We start from the raw sequence: 24,671 nt of genomic DNA, 5'->3' as shown, positions 1-24,671 counted from the left end.
ACTGCCTTTTATCAGGTTTATTGGTTTCACCTGTTTTTGCTTGTATTTAAGTTCTGTGGTTTCTTCCCTCTGTGCTCAGTCTTGACAAGCCATTTGCCTAGTGGTAGCTTGTCTTGAGCTCCTATGTTTGTAACTGTTTACCTGTGTGATTCTAGTAAAGTACTTTTATTTAAGACTGCATACCTGCTTTTCGCCTCGTCTGTCTGCACTTGGGTCCAGAACCAGCCTCGCCCTGACAGCAAGACTGAGCCAGTATGGACTCAGCAGTGATGGAAGAATTTCGTTCTATTCTCTCCCATCAAGGTGCTTTCCTCGGCCGCCTTGAGCAACTTCTCCAAAGCATTTCGGACAAGGTAAATACGTGGACTCAGACCATTCAACACCCAGCCGCTGTGGCTTCTGCTCAGGATGTTCCTCCTCAGTCAGTTCCTTTGGGTACTACCCCACCGGTCGCCGACCTCCAGACTCACCGAGAGCCTCGCCTACCCGCGCCAGAGCGCTATGCAGGTCATCCGGGCAAGTGTTGCGGCTTCTTGACCCAGTGCTTCCTAGTTTTTGAACTCCAACCCTCCATGTTCCTATCACCCCGCTCTAAGGTAGCGTTCATCATATCACTACTCTCGGGGAAAAGCTCTCGCCTGGGCTACCGCTATCTGGGAGCAACAATCTTTCGTCTGCTCGGACATTCTCCTTTTCGCCGAAGAGATGAGCAAAGTCTTTGACCATCCTGTGAGTGGATGGGAGGCAGCTAAGAGACTTTTGAATCTCCGCCAGGGCAACTGCAGCGTAGCCGACTTCGCCATTGAGTTCCGCACACTCGCTGCAGAAAGCCGCTGGAACACCGAGGCCCTTCGCTCCACGTTTCTTCATGGCCTTTCTGAATCTATCAAAGATGAACTGGCGTCCAGAGAGGTTCCGGAGGACCTTGACACGCTCATCTCCCTTGCCATCAGAGTGGATAATCGCCTCCAGGAGCATGATAGAGCGAAGAGATTCACTACTTCCACAGAGGTGAGATCTTCCGGTGTTTCGAATCTGACCAAGAGTTTCCAAGTACCCCTGAGTCCACCTGTTAGCACCGAAGAGGAACCTATGCAACTCAGCAGAACTCGGCTCTCCCAGTTTGAGAGACAGAGGAGATTGAGAGAGGGACGTTGTCTTTACTGTGGCCTGTCTGGCCAACTCAGAGCCACATGCCCTGAGCTTCAGGAAAAAGCCAGGAGGATTGGGAAAATACTGACAGATCAAATCCCTTCTCCTACCCCTTCTGTCTTCCAAACCCTGCTTCCCGCTCGTCTCTCTTGGGAGGGACAACAGTACAACCTCCAGGCGTTTGTTCACTCCGGGGCCGCTGGCTGTTTTATCGATGCCACCCTTGTGCACAGCCTGAAAATTTCTTTCTCCCACCTTGACAAGCCTTTACAAGTCACCGCCCTCGACGGCAGGCCCCTTGGTTCTGGGCGCATTCATCATATCACCGGAATATTACATGTCCAAGTAGGGGAGAGACATCAAGAGCTGCTGCAGTTTCACCTTATCGATTCACCTGAGCTGCCTCTCGTTCTTGGACATCCGTGGCTCTCTCTTCACAACCCTCACATTGACTGGACTACCGGGACTGTGCTGGAGTGGGGTCCTTCATGTCTAGCCAACTGTCTTAAGGTCTTCCCTAGTCTGCCCCGTCCTTCCTCTCCCGAGCCAGCTGATCAGCTGGACCTTGCTCATGTGCCCCCTGAATATTTGGACCTCCATGCTGTGTTTAGTAAGAGGCGGTCCACCACACTCCCCCCACACCGGTACTACGACTGTGCCATTGATCTCCTGCCTGGCACTAGCCCCCCTCGGTGTCGGCTCTACTCTCTCTCTGGCCCTGAGAATGTTTCCATGGAAGAATACATCAAGGAAGCCCTTGAAACAGGTTTCATTCGCCCTTCCACCTCCCCAGCGGGTGCTGGCTTCTTTTTTGTAAAGAAGAAGGATGGTGGTCTCAGGCCTTGCATAGACTATCGGGGGCTTAACAAAATTACCATTAAGAACCGCTATCCTCTCCCTTTGATGTCTTCAGCGTTTGAGCAGCTGCAGGGAGCTACCATCTTCTCCAAACTTGACCTCCACAACGCGTACAACCTGGTCCGCATTAGGGAGGGGGATGAATGGAAGACTGCCTTTATCACCCCTAGCGGTCACTGGGAATACCCCGTCATGCCCTTTGGTCTCACTAACGCTCCTGCTGTCTTCCAAGCTCTGGTCAATGACGTGCTCCGGGACCTGCTGAACCAGTTCATGTTTGTTTATTTGGATGACATTCTCATCTTCTCAAAGTCCCCCCAGCAGCATGTCCAACACGTCAGACGGGTGCTGCAGAGGCTCTTGGAGAACCGTCTCTTTGTCAAATCTGAGAAATGTGAATTCCACGTCTCTAAGGTCACCTTCCTGGGCTACGTCATCTCCTGTGGAAGCATCCAGATGGATCCTAGCAAGTTTCAAGTCGTCTTGAACTGGCCGCGTCCCACGTCGGTTAAGCAGGTTCAGCGGTTCCTGGGATTCGCCAACTTTTACAGACGCTTCATCCGCAACTTCAGCTCCCTTGCCGCCTCCCTCTCCGCATTGACCAAGGGCTCGTCTTTACGGTTCAGTTGGTCTTCTGAAGCGGAACGGGCCTTCCAGGAGCTCAAACAATGCTTCACCTCTGCTCCCATTCTGGTACACCCTGACCCCCACCCTGCCCTTTATCGTAGAGGTGGATGCCTCGGATATTGGAGTCAGGGCTGTCCTGTCCCAGCGCTCCCCTAAGGACCAAAAGCTACATCCCTGTGCCTTCTTTTCCCGTCGCCTGAAGCCAGCAGAGAGTAACTACGATGTCGGCAACAGGGAGCTCTTGGCAGTTAAGTTGGCCTTGGAGGAGTGGAGACACTGGTTGGAGGGAGCAGAGCATCCTTTTGTCGTCTGGATCGACCATAAAAATCTGACATATATCCAGGGCGCCAAGCGCCTCAACCCTCGGCAGGCCAAGTGGGCTCTCTTCTTTAACCGGTTCAACTTTCCCCTGTCTTACCGCCCAGGGTCTAAGAACCTCAAACCGAATGCCCTTTCTCACCAGTTTGACCCCTCGGAATAGGACCGGACCCCGGAACCTATCATCCCCAGTTCCTGCATCGTTGCTCCCGTCGCATGGGAGATTGAGACTGTGGTGCGAGGGGCCCAACGTCAGGAGGCTGACCCTGGAGGAGGCCCTCCTCATAGCCTTTATGTTCCCAGTCAGGTGCGCGCCCAGGTCCTTCAATGGGGGCACACTTCTCGATTGACTGGTCATCCTGGGATCTGTCGGACTCTCGAGTTCCTTAAGAGGAGGTTCTGGTGGCCCTCTATTGAAGCTGACACCCAGGCCTTTGTCTCCGCTTGTCCCGTCTGTGCCCAGAACAAGACATCCCAACAACCTCCGCTTGGTCTCCTGCATCCCTTGCCCATCCCCAGCCATCCCTGGTCTCATATCGCCCTGGATTTCATCACCGGGCTACCTCCATCTGAGGGATTCACTACCATCCTAGTTGTGGTCAATCGCTTTTCCAAGGCTGCTCACTTCATCCCTCTTGTCAAGCTTCCCTCTGCCAGAGAGACTGCCCAGCTGGTTGTCCAGCATGTCTTCCGCCTCCATGGCTTGCCCCTGGATGTTGTCTCTGACCGTGGTCCCCAGTTCTCATCCAGGTTCTGGAAGGCTTTTTGTTCCCTCCTGGGCGCTTCCGTCAGTCTCTCCTCTGGGTTCCACCCACAGTCTAACGGCCAGACTGAGAGAACCAACCAAAATCTGGAGAGGGTGCTAAGAAGCTTTGTGTCCTCCAATCCTTCCACCTGGAGCAAGTATCTGGTCTGGGCGGAGTATGCGCACAATACCCTTCAGAGCTCCTCCACTGGCTTCTCACCTTTCGAATGTCAATATGGCTTCCAACCGCCACTCTTCCCTGAACAGGAGAGAGAGATAGGAGTCCCGGCTGCCCAGGGGTTCGTCCAACGCTGCCGCCGTACCTGGAGGAGGGTCCGATCCGCCTTGCAGCTCGCTTCTTCTCGGCAGAAAGTGCAGGCTGACCGACACCGCCGCCCAGCTCCTCAGTTCCAGACCAGACAGAAGGTCTGGCTGTCTACCCGGAATCTTCCACTCCATGTGGAGTCCCGCAAGTTGGCTCCCCGGTTCATCGGACCTTTTAGGATTTTGGAAAAAGTAAACCCTGTGGCCTACCGGCTCCTCCTTCCTCGGTCGATGAAGATGCATCCCACGTTCCACGTCTCTCACCTCAAGCCGGTACTTACCAGTTCCTTGGTTCCTGCTTCCAGACCTCCCCCCCGCCCCGCATGATTGACGGTCAGCAAGCCTACACTGTCCGTTGCCTCCTTGATAGTCGCCGGGTTAGGAGGACCATTCAATACCTGGTCGACTGGGAGGGTTATGGTCCTGAAGAGCGTTCCTGGGTTCCGGCCCGGGACATTTTGGATCCTGAACTCATCAGGGATTTTCGCCATCGCCACCCTGATCGTCCAGGAGGAATGTCAGGAGCCGTTCCTAGGGGAGGGGGTCCTGTGAGGGTGCCGGTTAGTTCCCTCAGTAACCCCTAGATGGCACCTTCACTTGTTTTTTTCCCTTTGCTAATTGTTCCTAGTTTCTCCTGTGTTTATTACTTAACTGCCTTTTATCAGGTTTATTGGTTTCACCTGTTTTTGCTTGTATTTAAGTTCTGTGGTTTCTTCCCTCTGTGCTCAGTCTTGACAAGCCGTTTGCCTAGTGGTAGCTTGTCTTGAGCTCCTATGTTTGTAACTGTTTACCTGTGTGATTCTAGTAAAGTACTTTTATTTAAGACTGCATACCTGCTTCTCGCCTCGTCTGTCTGCACTTGAGTCCAGAACCAGCCTCGCCCTGACACCAACTGCCCTGAGGGCTTCTAGCATGAGGAGCTGCATCTGAGCTACCATCTGCAGCATAATGTTTGGCATGGTCCCCAATGCCTGCACCAAAATGTGATGCTTATGAAAAAAACAGGTCCTTTGAGGTTCAGATCTTGAGGCTCAGCAGCTGGGAAAAAATGCAAACTAGCTCTCAGGACAGCAGGGGCCTGGAAAAACTGCAGGCCTTTGACTCCACCATAATTGACAGGATCTGCTTATCAGTGACCTCCAGTGCTGACCCCAACAAAGTTGGCAGAGTCAGTGAGGGGTCACCTAATTTAGAGAACTTGGGCAGATGTCTATATCACGAGGGATGTATCTCGAATGCCCACCATGATAGAAAGACCAGGAATGTCGGTAGAGAGTGCCAGGTCCCACCACCCCAGGAGAGCCCATCCTGAGAAGATTTTTCAGCTCTTCAGGGGTTCAAACCACAATCTAGGTCTGGGCACCCAGATGGGCCAACTTTTACTAATCGGAAGCTGGTATGCCTGCTTTCTCTCAGTGTACTGTCCTTCCAAAGACCGATCGGATGAGAGATGAAGAAACTCCTGGCATTGGTGTCCTTGCCCCTGGCCACGTCCTCTCATATGCCGCTGGCCTTGTTTGGAGTAGACAAAGGCTCTGCCCCTAATAAGGCCCTATGAAAACTGCATGGGAAGGCTTAGATCTGGCCTAATTGGCTGCCCTTGCGATGCACTTCCACCAGACTTATGGAGAGAGTGTTCTAGAAGGGTCACTGAGCGCATGCTCCACTCACTTTTTCTGGGTGTACCACAGCCTAACCAGGGGTCCTTAAAGGCTGTAGAGGAATGGGTAAGTATCAGTTTCTACTTAGCTGCAGGACTTGGCTGTGGGCCAGCTTGGCATCTGAGAAGGCCTTGACCGGCAAGCTGCTTCTGGATGCCTGGCTGGCATCACAGCTCACTGGTTTTATGGATCAATGTACTGAGAGGTACCAGTCTGTGTCTCATAAAAAAGAATGTTCTTTTTAAAAGGGAAAAGTTTCACAACTGAAAAGTGTTTAGCAAAATTTTCCAGGGGTCTTCATATATGTGTGACACAAATGATACCCCTGCATGTGTGGAAGGAAAAAATTATATTTAGAGCTCTTCCTATTGCTCAGCTACCTCAGGAGCTGTGCAGACCAGGAAGGTCCCAGTTTCGATCGTTGTTCAATATTCTGCTGTCCTCATTCCATCCCATACTAATTTATGCTCACCTATTACGCTTGTTGGAACCAAGCTCCACAGATTCCCCATTTCCAACACATTAATTTCAAGATCCTAGTTCTCACTTAAAATTCCTTTTATGGTCGCACCCGACCTGATCGCTGTAACCTTATCCAGCTTCTCCGTCCTCCGAACTCTGGCCTACTGTACATCTCTTGCTCCCTCTGCTCCAGCATTGGTAGCAGAGCTTTCAGCCACACAGCCATCCTCCTAAACCACTCCACCCTAATACATTCCATGGCATGTTCAAAGTCTCCTCAAAGAGTATCCTTTCAACTAAGCCTTCAATAACCTCTCCTAACTATTTTCTTAACTCTTATTCACTGTCTATTGCTGTCCCTTTTTGGGAAGTGCCTTTTGACCTTTTTTTGCACTAAAGGGGTTTTATAGGTGCCATTGTTGTTATTGGTTAGTTCTGACAGAGCTGAGCTCAACTTTGGTATGATGTGGGTTCAACAGTCAACCTCAATATCCCCCCGTTAGAAATGACAAAAATCAGTCTGGGTTGTTGCTCCTGATCATTATACAGTGACCCTGGTGGGAAGTACATGGGTGTGGACAGTGGGTAAGAACAGGATCAGCTGGACTGTGATGCCCTTCATAGTCAAGTAGTGTGCCAACATCCATTGATCAGGTTTTTAAAGGAAGAATCCAGAAACATCCATTAAACTTTTCAACTAGTCTTTAAATTTACTGGTTCATTTAATTTGTTTGAATGCCCCCTCCTAACTGGTAGATACTGTAGATTCTGTAACATCTCTGAACTTGTTAAGAAACAAAATGACACACTGGTAAATTGTGCAAACTACAGAATGCACATTGGAGCCGACACGGGAATCAGCTGAAAATCAGAATCCACTCTGTCAATGGATTCAGAATATCTGGTGGGGAGAAGAAAAAAAATGGGATCAGGAATAAAAAATAAACTGAACTATCCAGCCAACAGATTGATTGTCTTTTCTATAAAACATGAAAAAGCGAGTGTTCAAAAGGTCTCTGTATTTTTATTCCTTGCTAATGGTTTCAGTAATTACTGTTGTTATTGAGTACTTGAAAAAATACTGACTGATCTCTATTACTTTAGTTGTTACTAAAACTATGATGGTATGCCTCATATGTTTCAGCAAGAGTTATCCCCCTGTACAACAATGTGGTTATGTTGCATTGCCTATCTTGGAAGAGTTAAAGATTGATATAGCTCCTCTCATGAATGGGCAGTGTAAAGAAAATAGCCAGTTAGTGTTCCAGATTTGTGAATGCTATGAGAGATGACAAATTGATCATAGAATCAGAGAATGGTTACAGCATGGAAGAAGGCCATTCGGCCTGTCGAACCCATGCCAGCTCTCTGCAAGAGCACTTCAGCTAGTCCCACTCCCCCGCCCTTTCCCCGTAGCCCTGCAAATTTCTTTCCTTCAGATACTTATACAACTCCCTTTTGAAAGCCGTGATTGAATCTGCTTCCACCACCCTTTCAGTCAGTGCATTCCAGATCTTAACCACTCGCTGTGTAAAAAAGATTTTTCTAACATCGCCTTTGGTTCTTTTGCCAATCACCTTAAATCTGTGTCCTCTGGTTCTCAATCCTTCTGCCAATGAGAACAGTTTCCTTCTAGCTACTCTGCCCAGACCCCTCATGATTTTGAACACCTCTATCAAATCTCCTCTCAATCTTCTCCTCTCCAAGAAGAACAGCCCCAGCTTCTCCAGTCTATCAATGTAATGGAAGTCCCTCATTCCTGGAATCATTCTCATAAATCTTTTCTGCACCCTCTCTAAGGCCTTCACATCCTTCCTAAAGTATGATGCCCAGAATTGGACACAGTACTCCAGTTGGGGCCGAACCAGTGTTATATACAGGTTCATCATAATTTCCACGCTTTTGTACTCTATACCTCTATTCATGAAGCCCAGGATCCCGTAAGCCTTTTTAACTGGTTTCCCAACCTGCTCTGCCACCTTCAACGATTTGTGCACACATACCTCCAGGTCTCTTTGTTCGTGCATCCCCTTCAGGATTGTACCATTTAGTTTATATGTCCTCTCCTCATTCTTTCTACCAAAATGTATCACTGCACACTTTTCTGTGTTAAATTTAATTACCACGTGTCTGCCCATTTCACCAGCCTGTCTATGTCTTCCTGAAGTCTATCACTCTCCTCCTCACTGTTCACTGTACTTCTGTCAAAATAAAGGCCTACTAATTGCTCATTCAATGCATACAAATATGCAAGAACACAGAGGAAAAAGTGAAGACAGTAAAATGTCAAAAAAATTATTTAAAAAAATTAGTGGATCTCCCATGATACTCACAGTAAGGCAGAGAATAAGCTGTTGTTTAGTGACTGGAGTAGTAACGTGTGTAATAGAAGAAACAGAACTTCTCTCTGCTGTTGGGAGATGTTTTGCAGAACGAGAAGAAATTAATAAAATAATTAATAACTAATCATACAAATAAAAGACATAGGCCTTGAAATTACACTGTGGTATCAAAGTGTTCAAAAGCTTAACACAGTTAACTGAATTCCTTTGTGACCTACTTTAGCAGAAGGGTTAACCTGTTTAAAACAAGTTAGTTAACACCTCTACCAGAATAGCAAACTAAGACATTTCAGTAAAACACATTAAGTGGCCATGCACTATTAATTCAACAGTGTAACTTCAATTCCATGGAGAAAATGCTTCAGAACATGAACATCGTGTGCCCTCTTTCACTCTCTGACCAAGGAGAATGTTTTTTCTCCCTCTGAAAGTATTCCTGTGACTGCACTAAAATCAGAACAAAATGTATTTTCAAAAATAAATAATAAAGATTCTTTGTTTGTAATGAATGAGAAACAATGTAAGGAAATCTGCTTGCAGGTAAACAGTAAAGAGTGCAAGGTATTTTTTTATGCAGCTTGGCTTTTGAAATCTCCTAGAACTGGTGTCACTCTCTGTCTTGCTGGCACTCTATTCCCAGGATCCTTCCATTACATTTTATCACTGCATTGCTTTGGTTTGTAAGAGGTCCAATAGTACTGTCCAGCACTTGGTTCTGAGGAATTGCTGCACTCATACCTGGGAGGCAACACTTGGCCTCCCTTTCAGCACAGGTCCTTTACTTTAGGACAAAGGGTCACAAACCTGAAACGTTAACTCTGTTTCTCTCTCCATGGATGCTGCCTGGCCTGCTGAGTGTTTACAGCATTTTCTATTGTTATTCCTTTACTACATGTTTGGTCCAACTTTGCTGGAGATCACATCAGCTTGTCATGCTTGGTGCTGGCTGGGCTCCTCTGGTACTGAACAGGACTATAAGGAGTCAGGGATGTCTTTTCATTTCAGCTGCATAGCCTAAGTTGATGAAGCCATCCAGTAAATGAAATGATGTGGAACCTGAGATGGAAAACCCCAGGACAGCTGTAGCTGCATGTACAATTGTTATGAAAGTGCAGAGCAAGTTGTGCCCTGATTTTTGTGCTGTCCATCTTTGGTACCTCCACCAATCCAGCAGGATCTGGAAACAGAGAGAAATCCAAGCCAGCGTCTCCTGGGAAAGGGGAGACCTGCGCGTTTTAAAGTTCTGTTACTTATTGTATGATGGGATGGGTGTATTTATTAGTTTAAGTGAAGAGCCAGTGCTCACTGAGAACAAAGAACAGGCATGGTTGGGGAAATAACAACAGAAAATGCTGGAAAAATTCAGCAGGTCAGGCAACATCCGTGGAGAGAAATTAGAGTCAACGTTTCGGGTCGAAACCCTTTTTCAAAACTGGAAAGGAAATAAAATAGATCGAAGGCAGGGCTGCGATAGAACAAAAGAAGTAAAGACGTATTCAAAACCAGATGAGATGGTAATAGGACAGTGGAGACAAAAGACGGCTCAGATTAGGTGTGAAGTGTACTGGCAGGATGAGACAGCTGCCATGTGGGAGAGAGAGAAAAAAAGAGGAGGGGGGGGAAGGGAAGACCCAAAACAAAGGGGTCTATTGTACTAAGGCATGGTTGGGGGATGGGCAGTGGGCTCAGGTAACTAACCTTGCAGCTTGAACTTGCTGTTGGGGATAAAATGCACCCACTATTAGAGCCAGGGGAACTTAAACAGCAGAAGAGAGGAGACTGGGGGGACCTGCTACAGGTTTATCTACAATCCATATTCTCACCTAAGAGAAGGGTTGCTGCATAGGTTTGCTCATAGAACCTATGCTGCTCAATAATATAGCACCTTTAACATAATAAAATGTTTCACGGCACTTCACTGGAGCGTATTCGGACAAAACATGACACCGAGCCGCATAAGGAGATATTAGGACAGGTAACCAAAAGCTTGGTCAAAGAGGTAGGTTTCTCTGGTCAAAGAACTAATTTCTCTTATCTGGAAGGAGGAGAGCATGCCAGGGGATCTCAGAGATGCCGTAACTGTGACCATCTTCAAGAAAGGTGACAAGTCCGATTGCAGTAATTACAGAGGAGGTTCCCTGCTGTCTGCCACAGGGAAAGTCATCGCAAGAATCCTCCTCAATCGCCTTCTCCCAGTGGCCGAAGAGCTCCTCCCAGAGTCGCAATGCGGATTCCGCCCACTAAGGGGCACAATGGACATGATCTTCACCGCACGTCAATTACAAGAGAAATACAGGGAACAGCACCAACCACTGTACATGGCCTTCTTTGATCTCACAAAGGCCTTCGACACTGTCAAGTGAGGGATTATGGAGTGTTCTCCTCAAATTCGGCTGTCCTCAAAAGTTTGTCACCATCCTCCGCCTGCTTCACAATGACATGCAAGCCGTGATCCTGACCAACGGTTCCACCACAGACCCAATCCATGTACGAACCGGGGTCAAGCAAGGCTATGTCATCGCACCAACGCTCTTCTCGATCTTCCTTGCTGCAATGCTCCATCTCACCCTCAGTAAACTCCCCACTGGAGTGGAGCTAATTTACAGAACAAATGGGAAACTGTTCAACCTTCGTCGCCTCCAGTCCAGATCCAAGGTCATCCCATCCTCTGTTGTCGAATTACAGTATGCAGACGACGCTTGCGTCAGCACTCGGAGGTCGAACTCCAAACCATCATCAACACCTTCACCGAAGCGTACGAGAGCATGGGATTATCAAAATCCACGACAAGGCCTTGGACAACGTGGACCACTTTCCATACCTTGGGAGCCTACTGTCAACAAGGGCAGACGTCGATGACGAAGTCCAACACCGCCTTCAGTGTGCCAGTGCAGCCTTCGGTCGCCTGAGGAAGAGAGTGTTTGAAGACCAGGACCTCAAACCCGGCACTAAGCTCATGGTCTACAGAGCAGCAGTGATACCCGCCCTGCTTTATGCCTCAGAGACATGGACCATATACAGCAGGCACCTCAAAGCACTGGAGAGGTACCACCAATGCTGCCTCCGCAAGATCCTGCAAATCCATTAGCAGGATAGGCGCACCAACATCAGTGTTCTCGCTCAGGCCAACATCCCCAGCATCGAAGCTTTGACCACGCTTGATCAGCTCCGATGGACGGGTCACATCGTCCGCATGCCCGATACGAGACGCCCAAAACAAGCGCTCTACTCGGAGCTCCGACACGACAAGAGAGCCCCAAGTGGGCAGAAGAAACGCTTCAAGGCCTCCTTGAAAAAGTGTAACTTCCCCACCGACACCTGGGAATCCCTGGCCCAAGACCACACAAAGTGGAGGAGAAGCATCCGGGAAGGCGCCGAACACCTCGAGTCTCTTCGCCGGGAGCAAGCGGAAGCCAAGCGCAGGCAGCGCAAGGAGCGCACGTCAACCCAAGCACCCCACCCACCCATCCCTTCAACCACCGTCTGCCCCACCTGTGACAGAGACTGTAGGTCCCGCATTGGACTCATCAGTCACCTGCGAACTCATTTTTAACGTGGAAGCAAGTCATCCTCAGTTCCCGAGGGACTGCCTAAGAAGAAGAAGAATTTATTAGTAACTTAAAAGATAATGGCCCAGAACTTGGTGTCGGGGGCTTGCCGCGCGTGCAAGCCCCCGATGTGCACTTACCCGGCGCGCCAACATCTGAAACCTGGCCCGCAGTGGATTTCCTGTCAGTGGCCTGGTTCTGATGTCGGCGCGCTGTGCTAACCTGACCCAGCGGCGTAGTTAGTGCGATGTGCCGGCTGGGATCAGGTGAGCACTGTTCAGCCAATCAGGGGAGGGGAAACTTCATTCAAAAGTTTGAGAGTAAGAACTGTCAAACTCATGAGAAGTACTGCACCCCAAAACACTACTTAAACTTTAAATAACATTTAAAAAAACATCCCAATCGTTAAATTAAGTATAAATAAGTTTAAAAAAAATTTAAACAATAATTTTTTTTTTGAAAAAAATAAATTTTTAATAAAAAGGGTCTAAAACTAAACTTACCTTATTGTAGATTCTTTAAAATAATAAACCTGTGGGAAAAAAATTTCTAAGTTGCACTAAAACACCACTTACCTGTAAAAATAAATACTTACGGGTGCTTTTTACAAGCGTAAAGACCGGAGGCCTTTACACATGCGCAAATCCCCCAAAACAGAGGAAATCCAAGATGCACGCGCTGCCCCCTACAGCGCATGCGCTAGCCTCTTCACCTCTTGGGTTAGAGGAGAGGAAATGCCGGTTTTCAGCGCATGCGCTGTGCATGCTGAAAACCGGCATTTCCTCCGGCCAGACGCGTGAGTACCCCTTCCGTACTCACGCGTTTGGGGAGGAATTACTGCCCCAATACTTAATATGAATATCTTCCTCCTGGAAGTTAGGTGGAGCAAACCTGTGGTGTATTTTAATGTCACATTGCTATCGCATTTGCTTAGTCATTTTTAGTTATTGTTTTAATATCACTTTGCTGGTTAATGTGACCTTTTATTCTGTCTGCTGTTCTTACTTGTAATTTACTCTCCTCCCGTCCCACCCCCCATTGCCATTATCCTGTTCTGCTTCCACCTCATCGCTACCCCTCATCGCTACCCTATCATCCTCATCACTGCTAACTGCTACAGTCCAAGGAGGTAACCACTACTCACAGCATGTGCTGTCATTATCGTATGTTGTGTTCTGAATTCAATAGTTATTGCCTTGTACTGTGCTGTGCTGTGTGTATTTATCATTGTGTTGTATGTGAATAGTGTGAACTGCATGAAGTTAGTTGTGTATATCCACAGCTCAAGACTGGAACAGTGTTTCATTAACAAAGTGGCCAGAACTTTCTTCAACAGGTCACAAAGAGAATTTTGTTAACTTAAAGAAGGAAAAGTCAAAGTATCACATTTTTGCAGGTAACTCACCAATGCAACCCTTTCTGAATTGCCTGGAGAAAGTCGCCTTGTAACACTGCAATTCTACAAAAAGTGTCACTGTTTTCTTTTCCTTTCTCTCGCTGCAGGTTTAGTGTGCATAGGCTTCTTGAGCTAAGAGGTCTCTTAACAGTATGGGTTTCAGAAAGCAATCCTATCATTTGTTAGCTCATGCAGTGTTTTGCAACCCAGTACATCTGGATCATGCATCTCACCTGGGGAGTTGGCAGGAGAAACAGGGAACCTTTTTATTCAGGAATTTCAACCACTGTTTAATCGCAAGCACTGCATGAAGTGAAAGTATTCCCATTCCCCCTAAAAGTGCTGCCTGACATCTCCTGATTAGAGTTTTCTATGCACAGTATATAAGATTACTTTAGAACATTTTCACATCTCTTATAACCATCACGTTTTTAAGTGTTAACCTAGACATAATTTCATGCAATCTATTTTACTTGAGACCTGTGTTATTATCAGAGGTGTTGAAGTACAACTTTCATGCCCTGTCCATCTGTTGTTGCCCTTGAATTCATTCCTATTTTCTTTCACTAATATCTGATCATCTGTTTATATGACAGCTATTTCAATCAGCAGCACAGAGTCTGCTCCTCATGACGACGGTGGCAATGCCAGTCTTCAGCAGAAAGAACGAAACTGTGAGTACCCGTCTTCACCTTCTCTCTGCTCAGACTTGGTTTGTATATGCTTTGCAGTGTTAAACATCAGACAATGCCAATACAAACAGGATAAAAACCTCTTTGGGAATGGAATTGGAAGTTACAGGAATAGATACAGATAGAGATGATCAACTATTGTGTAGGGTACGATTGTTCCTATGCTGCTGATCCAGGAGAGAAGGTACTTTAGTCCAAGCCTTAAATAAATGTTGGCATTGACTACACACAAATCTGATGGAATTGACAGCAGTGTAAACCTGCTGGATTCACTAAATCTACTAGGTCTTCCTGTTTGCCAGATTTGACAAATCCATCGAGTTTACATTGTGGTATTTATGCATAACTTATCTTCATGAGAAAAAATAAGTGGAGTAAAGTTCACAATAGGGTAGATGGCACATGATATGTGGAAAAGTCATGTAAAAAGACCAAAAAAATTTGAAATGTTTCAGTCTTGGATGCTCTTCCAAGGCCTCTGATTGCTTTTGTGTGATTCTCACCAGACTGCTCCCTAATGCCAGTGATACCAATTCTCAGGAATCCCCAATGCTGCCAAAACCTAAATATCCCCAGTGTTGTTAAACCACAGACCCCCCACCCCCTCCATGGTGCTACTAAACCACAGGCTCCCCCAGGTGCTTAAAAATCCCAGATCCTCACCATCCTGCGAAACCTCAGACCTCAAGTGCTACAAGACACATGGATGCCCCAAACTCAAGGCCTGCCAAATCCCAGACACCCAGCCCTCACCCAGTATTGACTGCCAAAAAATGGAATACTCTTAGTGGGAAAAATTGGAGAGCCCATTTTGGGGCGCTAATCTCCCCGGGACGCTAAAATTAGCGCCCAAAAAAGTTAGTGCCTCTACCCCGTAAATTTAGTAGCAGCGCCCCAAGAAGGAGGTGGAGCGCTACTGGAAGTGCTCTACCTCCTTCTTGGGGTGCTACTACTCTATGTCATGGCGGTACATGCAGCTGCGCCATGTGCGGCGGCACATATCACTGCGTCATCGCAGGCCTCCTCCCCTGATTAAAGGAGAGGGGCCTAACGCTGCGTGCATCAGGACCCTGCCAGACCACCAGGGAGCGGGGTGCCGTTGAAATAGCCCAGCACTCAAGAGGAATGCCGGGCTAAATGATCGTGGCGGGCACCCCGCATACAAATGTGAAAGGTGGCAGGTGCTGGCAGTCGGCCAAAATAAAAATGGCCACCTGACACCTGCCCTTTAAATTGCGCCACTGCTGTCACTGCAAAACCACCCCCTGATCCTGTTGCACATATCATCAGGGCATGCAAGGGAAGTTTGCGGCTGGGGCGCAAACGGGGCGCTGCGCACGGCGATGACGTCATCATCGCCGGCACAGTGGAGCGGGGCACAACTGGCTATCGCTGCCGTTAACCTCCCACTGAATTTCATGGGAGGCGTTAGTGGTGCTGCGCCCAGGTGCTAGGGCATTTGCACCCCGTTAGCGCCCCCGGGGGTGCTAACGAGAGGCACAAAGCAACCCAATTTCTAGCCCTTCGTTTATAACAGCAGTTTTAAGAGTCAGTGTCCCCGAAAATCCTCAACCCTGCTTCACTAGCATAAGTATAGCAGACTAGGTTTCAGTGATCTTTGCTCCTGATCCAGTCAGAGTATTTGAGGTCAGGGCACGTTATTTATATTTCTTCGGTGGGTGCCTGCCCCAGCATGGGCGCATCTCGGGCACTTACTACGGAGAGCGGGCAAGAAATGCTTCGAAGCTTCTGACTTCCCATGAATGGAGGTTTACCCACTGATTGGTTGAACCCCTTTATAGGATGGCCAATCAAAAGTTTAAATTGCTCCATTTTGGGATCGTCCAGCCTATGACTCTAGCCTGGAGATTCCAATGAGGCCCACTTCTGCCTCTTAACTGACTGTACATCAGATTCATCCCAGTGCTCAGGTAGCTGGCTTGTAGGGAGGCTGGGCTGAAGAAATTCCAGATGTGAGAAAGTGCCCCCTCAATCCACTTCCTCCAACAGCATGGGCCATGTTTGGGGCAGACACAAGTTCCACCCATGCTAGAGCCTGCCTGGTCTATGCCATACTCAAAGCGAACCTACGCTGAGAGTATAGGGGAAATTTTGCAGGGGGGTCAGCGGCTGCAATCGGTGGTGGGTCAGGTGGGAAAGTGTTTTTCTTTTACAGCGTGTTGGGACCCCGCTGTCAACCCGCCACCACATGCCTTTACCAAATGTCGGGTCTGTCAGCACTGAGCAGACCCGACACGCAGCGGCGGGGGAGGCAATTCAGGTCATTTTGATCTTGTCAACATAGAAACATAGAAACATAGAAGGTAGGAGCAGGAGTAGGCCATTCGGCCCCTCGAGCCTGCTCCGCCATTCAATGCGATCATGGCTGATCATCCAAATTCAGTACCCGGTCCCTGCTTTCTCCCCATACCCCTTGATCCCTTTAGCCTTGAGAAATATATCCAACTCCTTCTTGAATATATTTAATGAATTGGCCTCTACTGCCTTCTGTGGTAGAGAATTCCACAGGTTCACCACTCTCTGGGTGAAGAAATTCCTCCTCATTTCTGTCCTAAATGGCCTACCCCTTATCCTTAGACTGTGACCCCTGGTTCTGGACTCCCCTACCATCGGGAACATTCTTCCTGCATCTAGTCTGTCCAGTCCTGTCAGAATTTTATAAGTTTCAATGAGATCCCCTCTCATTCTTCTAAACTCCAGCGAGTACAAGCCCAATCGACCCAATCTCTCCTCATACGTCATTCCTGCCATCCCAGGTATCAGCCTGGTGAATCTTCGCTGAACTCCTTCCATGGCAAGAACATCCTTCCTCAGATAAGGCGACCAAAACTGCACACAATACTCAAGATGTGGTCTCACCAAGGCCCTGTACAACTGCAGCAAGACATCCTTGTTCCTGTACTCAAACCCTCTCGCTACGAAGGCCAACATACCATTTGCCTTCTTAACCGCCTGCTGCACCTGCATGCTTACCTTCAGTGACTGGTGCACAAGGACACCCAGGTCTCGTTGCACTTCCCCTTCTCCCAATCTATTGCCCTTCAGATAATAATCTGCCTTCCTGTTTTTGCTACCAAAGTGGATAACCTCACATTTATCCACGTTATATTGCATCTGCCATGCTTCTGCCCAATCACCCAACCTGTCCAAATCATCTTGGAGTTTCTCGGCGTCCTCCTCACAGCACACACGCCCACCCAGCTTTGTGTCGTCTGCAAATTTGGAGATATTACATCTAGTTCCCTTGTCTAGATCATTAATATATATTGTGAATAGTTGGGGGTCCAAGGACCGATCCCTGCGGTACCCCACTAGTCACTGCCTGTCACTCGGAAAAAGACCCGTTTATTCCAACTCTTTGCTTTCTGTCTGCCAACCAGTTCTCTATCCAAGTCAGTACCTTGCCCCCAATCCCATGTGCCTTAACTTTACACGCTAATCTCTTATGTGGGACCTTATCGAAAGCCTTCTGAAAGTCCAAATACACCACATCCACTGGTTCTCCCTTATCTATTTTACCAGTTACGTCCTCAAAAAATTCCAGTAGATTAGTCAAGCACGATTTACCCTTTGTAAATCCATGTTGACTTTGTCTGATCCTGTCACTGTTTTCCAAGTGCTCTGCTATTACGTCTTTTATGATGGACTCTAGCATTTTCCCCACTACCGATGTCAGGCTCACCGGTCTGTAATTCCCCGTTTTCTCTCTACCACCTTTTTTGAATAGTGGGGTAACATTAGCTACCCTCCAATCCATGGGTACTGTTCCAGATTCCATCGAATGTTGGAAGATGATCAGCAATGCATCTACTATTTCTAGGGCCACTTCCTTAAGTACCCTAGGATGTAGATTATCAGGCCCTGGGGATTTATCGGCCTTCAATCCCATCAATTTCCTTAACACCATTTCCCTACAAATACTGATTTCTTTCAGTTCCTCCCTTTCATCAGACCCTATGTTCCCCGACATCTCTGGGAGGTTATTTGTGTCCTCCTTTGTGAAGACAGAACCAAAATATGTATTTAATTGGTCTGCCATTTCTTTGTTCCCCATTATGAATTCCCCTGATTCTGACTGCAAGTGACCTACACTTGACTTCACCAATCTTTTTCTCTTCACATATCTATAAAAGCTTTTACAGTCAGTTTTTATGTCCCCTGAAAGCTTACTCTCATTCTATTTTCCCCTTCTTAATTAATCCCTTTGTCCTCCTTTGTTGAATCCTAAACTGCTCCCAATCCTCAGGTTTACTGCTTTTTCTGGCCAATTTATATGTCCTCTCCTTGGATCTTACGCTATCCCTAATTTCCCTTGTTAGCCACGGTTGAGTCACCTTTTTTGTTTTATTTTTATGCCAAACTGGGATGAACAAATTCTGTAGTTCATCCATGCGGTCTTTGAATATTTGCCATTGCCTATCCACCGTCAACCCTTTGAGTGACATTCCCCAATCAATCCTACCCAACTTGTGCCTCAGACCATCGTAGTTTCCTTTGTTTAAATTCAGGACCCTAGTCTCTGAGTTAACAACTTCATTCTCCATCTTACATAGAAACATAGAAGATAGGAGCAGGAGTAGGCCATTCGGCCCTTCGAGCCTGCTCTGCCATTCAATGCGATCATGGCTGATCATCCAATTTCAGTACCCGGGCCCTGCTTTCTCCCCATACCTTTCTTTATGAAGAATTCTATCATATTATGATTGCTCCGACCCAAGTGGCCTCGTACAACAAGATTGTTAATTAATCCTTTCTCATTACATAATACCCAGTCTAAGATGGAGGATCAACAGAGGATTAACAACAATTTTGAGCTCACCTTTAGAATTTACCAGCTCGCCAACAGATTCGACGCTGCTCAGGGATCACATCTGTTAAGCTGGGCGGGAGTTGAATGGCTATGGAATCATCTCATTACTTGACATCTTGAAATGTGCTATAAAAGCTCCCATCCCACAGCTGTTCACTTTCCAAGCTCAGAAGCTGTTGCTTACTGCATTTGGAAGACAGATTGAACTTTATGCAGGTTGCAAGTGTTTGGAGCAAACTCTCTAGTGTCACCTCATTCGAACAACCTCTCTCACCATTGACAGATTGCTTCTGTCATCTCAAGTTCACCTGCCATCTATTCCATTAGCATGGGTTCGGTTTATACTCTCTCACCTTGGTCCTCAGAATCCCACCACGATCAGCCACAACACCAGCATCACCAGGCACACCAGCAGCACTAACAACCACACCAACCTTCTCCGCTATCACCTGATGCTACACAGGACAGAGGGCATCAGCACCCGACCACATTGCTGTCCTCGTTTACTTCACTTGATGCTGCACACCCTGGCTGCCACATGATACACCAACAACATAAAGCATCCCTACAATGCCCAATACATTCCTTTCACACTCATCAGCATTTCAGGGGGTGCCGTTATGTCTCACCATTCACTGCAACTCACTAAGCCACTTCCAAAGGTGCACACGAGTCTGTCCAAGAATGCAAAGTGTTGAAAATAAAGATTTCAATGTTTGACAGCACATTAACAGAAACTTCACAGCTTAATAGTACTGTTGATGACTCCTTCCATTACTTTGCTGATGACTGAGAGTAGACTGATGGGGCAGTAATTGGCCAGATTGGATTTGTCCTGCTTTTTGTGGACAGCACATACCTGGGCATTTTTCCACTTCTCGGCACATCTGTCTGAAGATGGATGCAACGGCTTCAACCTTCCCTTTTCCACTCACATGCTGGGCTCTGCTATCATTGAGGATGGCAATGTTCATGGAGTCTCCTCCTTCCATTAGTTATTTAATGGTCCACCACCATTCATGACTGGATGTGGCAGGACTGCAGAGCTTTGATCTGATCCGTTGATTGTGGGATCGCTTAGCTTTGTCTATAGCATGCTGCTTCTGCTGTTTAGCATGCATGTAGTCCTGTGTTGTTGCTTCACCAGGTTGTCACCTCATTTTTAGGTATGCCTGGTGCTGCTCCTGGCATGCTCTTCTACACTCCTCATTGAACCAGGGTTGGTCCCCTGGCTTGATGGTAACGGTAGAGTGAGGGATATGCTGGGCCATGAGGTTACAGATTGCAATGGAATACAATTCTGCTGCTGCTGATGGCCCACAGCGCCTCATGGATGCCCAGTTTTGAGCTGCTAGATCTGTTCTGTATCTATCCCATTTAGCATGGTGGTAGTGCCACACAACACGATGGAGAGTGCCTCAGTGTGAAGACGGGACTTCGTCTCCACAATGACTGTGCGGTGGTCACTGCTACCAATTCTGTCATGGACAATGCATCTGCGACAGGTAGATTGGTGAGGATGAGGTCAAGTAGGTTTTTCCATGGTGTTGGTTCTCTCACCACCTTTTCACAGGCCCAGACTGGCAGCTATGTCCTTCAGGACTCGGCCAGTTCGGTCAGTAGTGGTGCTACCGAGCCGCTCTTGATGATGGACATTGAAGTCCCCCATCCAGAGTATATTCTGTGCCCTTGTTACCCTCAGTGCTTTTTCCAAGTGGCATTCAACATGGAGGAGTACTGATTCATCAGCCGAGGGAGGGTAGGTAGTAACAAAATAATAACAATGAAACCGGAAGGACCACCCGGCATCGGCCTCGGCACCGGATATGGACACGGCAACGGCACACCCAGCCCAGTCGACCCTGCAAATTCCTCCTCATCAACATCTGGGGACTTGTGCCAAAATTGGGAGAGCTGTCCCACAGATTAGTCAAGCAACAGCCTGACATAGTCATATTCACAGAATCATACCTTTCAGCCAATGTCCCAAACTCCTCCATCACCATCACTGGGTATTTCCTGTCCCACCGACAGGACAGACCCACTAGGGGTGGCGGCACAGTGGTATACAGTCAGGAAGGAGTGGCCCTGGGAGTCCTCAACATTGACTCCGGACCTCATGAAGTCTCATGGCTTCAGGTCAAGCATGGGCAAGGAAACCTCCTGCTGATTACCACCTACCACACTCCCTCAGCTGAGTGCACTGGACACAGCAAAGGCTAAGGGCCCCGACAACATCTCGGCTATCGTGCTGAAGACTTGTGCTCCAGAACTAGCCTTCCCTCTAGCCAAGCTGTTCCAGTACTGCTACAACACTGGCATCTATCTGACAATGTGGAAAACTGCCCAGGTATGTCCTGTCCACAAAAAGTAGGACAAATCCAATCCGGCCAATCACCGCCCCATCAGTCTACTCTCAATCATCAGCAAAGTAATGGAAGGTGTAATTAACAGTGCTATCAAGCAGCACTTACTCACCAATAACCTGCTCACTGATGCCCAGTTTGGGTTCTGCCAAGACCACTCGGCTCCCAACCTCATTACAGCCTTGGTCCAAACATGGACAAAGGAGCTGAATTCCAGTGGTGAGGTGAGAGTGGCTGCCCTTGACATCAAGGCAGCATTTGACCGAGTGTGGCATCAAGGAGGCCTAGTAAAACTGAAGTCAATGGGAATCGGGGGGGAAAACTCTCCACTGGCTGGAGTCATACCTAGCACAAAGAAAGATGGTTGTGGTGGTTGAAGGTCATCACAGCCCCAGGACATCGCTGCAGGAGTTCCTCAGGGCAGTGTCCTAGGCCCAACCATCTTCAGCTGCTTCATCAATGACCTTCCCTCCAACATAAGGTCAGAAATAGGGATGTTCGCTGATGACTGAACAGTGTTCAGTGCCATTCACAACTCCTCAGATAATGAAGCATTCCATGCCCGAATGCAACAAGACCTGGACGACGTTTGGGCTTGGGCTGATAAGTGGCAGGTAACATTCGTGCCACAGAAGTGCCAGGCAATGACTAGCTCCAACAAGCGAGAGTCTAACCACCGCCCCTTGACATTCAACGGCATTACAATCTCTGAATCCCCCACCATCAACATCCTGGGGGTCACCATTTACCAGAAACTTAACTCGACCAGCCACATAAATACCATGGCAACAAGAGCAGGTCAGAGGCTAGATATTCTGCGGCGAGTGTCTCACCTCCTGACTCCCCAAAGCCTTTCCACCATCTACAAGGCACAAGTAAGGAGTGTGATGGAATACTCTCCACTTGCCTGGATGAGTGCAGCTCCAACAACACTCAAGAAGCTCGACACCATCCAGGACAAAGCAGCCCGCTTGATTGGCACCCCATCCACCACCTTAAACATTCACTCCCTCCACCACCGGCGTACTGTGGCCGCAGTGTGTACCAAACCACTCGCCAAGGCTTCTTCGGCAGCACCTCCCAAACTTGCGACCTCTTCCACCTAGAAGGACAAAGGCAGCAGGCGCATGGGAACATCACGACCTCCAAGTTCCCCTCCAAGTCACACACCATCCCGACTTAGAAGTATATCGCCAGTCCTTCATCGTCGCTGAGTCAAAATCCTGGAACTCCCTACCTAACAACACTGTGGGAATACCGTCACCACACGGACTGCAGCGGTTCACCACCAACTTTTCAAGGGCAATAAGGGATGGGTAATAAATGCTGGGCTTGCCAGCGACGCCCACATCCCATAAATGAATAAAAAAGCAGGATTATGTTTGACCTGTTGCCATGAGACTTCATGGGGTCCAGAGTCAATGTTGAGGGCTCCCAGGGCCACTCCTTCCTGACTGTATACCACTGTGCTGCCACCTCTGATGGGTCTGTTCTGCCGGTGGGACAGGACATACCCAGGGATAGCGATGGAGGAGTCTGGGATGTTGGCTGAAAGGTAAGATTCTGTGAGTATGACTATGTCACTTGACTCGTCTGTGGGACAACTCTCCCAATTTTACCACAAATCCCCAGATGTTAGTGAGGACTTTGCAGGGTTGACTGGGCTGGGTGACCCTTTGCCATGTCCAAATCCAATGCCTGATTTGATGCCGTGTGGTCCATCCAGTTTTATTCTTATTGTTTTTCCTAGCGGTTTGATACAACTGAGTGGCAGTTAAGAGTCAGCCACGCTGCTGTGGGTCTGGGTAAGGGCTGTAGATTTCCTTTCCTAAAGGGCATGAGGGAAACCGGTGGGTTTTTACAACAAAAAATCTGGTAATTTTATCGTGTATATATGGTCACCATATGCTAGCTTTTTATGCCAGATTTATTTAATTAACTGAGTTTAAATTCCACAGCTGCCGTAGTGGGATTTAAACTCATGTCTCCGGATCATTCGTCCAAGCCTTCTAGATTACTATTCCAGTAACATAACCACAATGCAAACATTTTCGATAATGTTTACATCACATCACTGACAAGCCCCTTATTCTTCCCTATAGCTGTCAACCCCGAGATCCCGTCCCCAGTGCTGCTAAATTCTAGATACCTCCAGAGCTACCAAAATCCAGACCTCTGTTGTACTGCCAAACCTCTGACATCCCCCAGTGCTGCCAAATCTCAGATTAGTTTAATGCTCACAGGTCCCCTCAGTGCTCTCACATCCCCACCACGTGCTTTAGGCCCTAACTTGCTCCTGCATTTCCTAAATGTGGTGTCCGCGTATCAATAACACACAGACTGCAGGAGAACGGTAATAACAGGTGTTTACTGAACAGAGGGTATGCTGGAACTGAAAGTACAGAAGCCTGCTATGGCTTTATATACAGGTGTGGTCACTGTCGGTACTACAGTATAAAAGCAGTTCTCTCTTAAAGGTACATACACAACAATTCCTCCCCTTTTAGATAAACAGTACATAACATTCATTTAACAATTAAATAATAACTAATTACAATTACAATTTTCTCTGTACTATATACATCAACTGAAGTAATCATTTATAAATTCAGTCTTTGAGGAGGCTTCCTGATCCTGTCTGTATAGCGCCTTTCTCGAGTATCCTGTTCTTGCGGCGGAGTCGATTCTGGCTCCTTGTCATTGGTTGGTTCGTCAGCTTCCAATACCACTGATTCTGAGGTAGACGCAATCTGTACTTCGGGTTCATCACCAGGTGCGCATGCTCGTGGTATGGGTTTGACTTGTTCCTGTGACTCTAGAATCTGGTCAGCATGGCGTCTCACGATGCTCTCTCCAACGTCCACTGTGTACATTAGTGGTCCCTGCTGTGTGCATATCGTTCCTGGCTGCCATTTTTCTGTTCGGTAGTCGCGGGCCAAGACTGGTTGCCCTATCTTGAAGCTACTGGTTGGCTTCTCATTGATGTGCTGGAATTGCTTATCCTCAACATCTCGTCTTATGTTTGGTTTGAGCAAATCCAGGCGACATCTTAACCTTCGGTTAAAGAACATTATGGCTGGAGCTTGGTTGGTGACTGCATGTGTCGCATTCCGGTAAGCAAACAAGAAATTATCCACCTTGTGTTGCAGTGGTATGTTGTCATTTACATCGCTTTTATTGCTTTTTTAAAGGTCTGAACAAACCTCTCAGCCAATCCATTTGTGGCTGGATGATATGGGGCAGATGTGTAATGTTTTACCCCATTATTCCTCAAAAACCTCCGGAAATCCTCGGACACACACTGTGGTCCATTGTCAGAGCAAATCTGTTCTGGCAAGCCATTCCTGGC

The 24,671-nt window shown here is 47.7% G+C and overlaps 1 protein-coding gene across 14 annotated transcripts in view; it reads left to right on the top strand.

Annotated features, from left to right (window-relative positions):
- LOC147106116 (voltage-dependent calcium channel subunit alpha-2/delta-4-like) overlaps positions 1-24,671 on the top strand; it is an 888,222-nt gene that overhangs the window by 273,521 nt on the left and 590,030 nt on the right. For all 14 annotated transcript variants that reach the window (XR_015081361.1, XR_015081362.1, XR_015081363.1 and 11 more), the window contains one exon: positions 14,030-14,107. Coding sequence is in view for 11 of the 14 variants with exons in the window: in XM_086008903.1 (XP_085865029.1) it covers positions 14,030-14,107 (78 nt within the window). In the remaining 3 variants the exon portion in view is untranslated. The remainder of the gene's footprint in view (positions 1-14,029; positions 14,108-24,671) is intronic.

This window comes from Somniosus microcephalus, chromosome 16 (assembly GCF_052327205.1).
Source record: "Somniosus microcephalus isolate GS21.2 chromosome 16, FLI_Smic_1.0, whole genome shotgun sequence".
NCBI lineage: Eukaryota > Metazoa > Chordata > Chondrichthyes > Squaliformes > Somniosidae > Somniosus > Somniosus microcephalus.
This window is presented reverse-complemented; position numbering and strand designations above follow the sequence as displayed.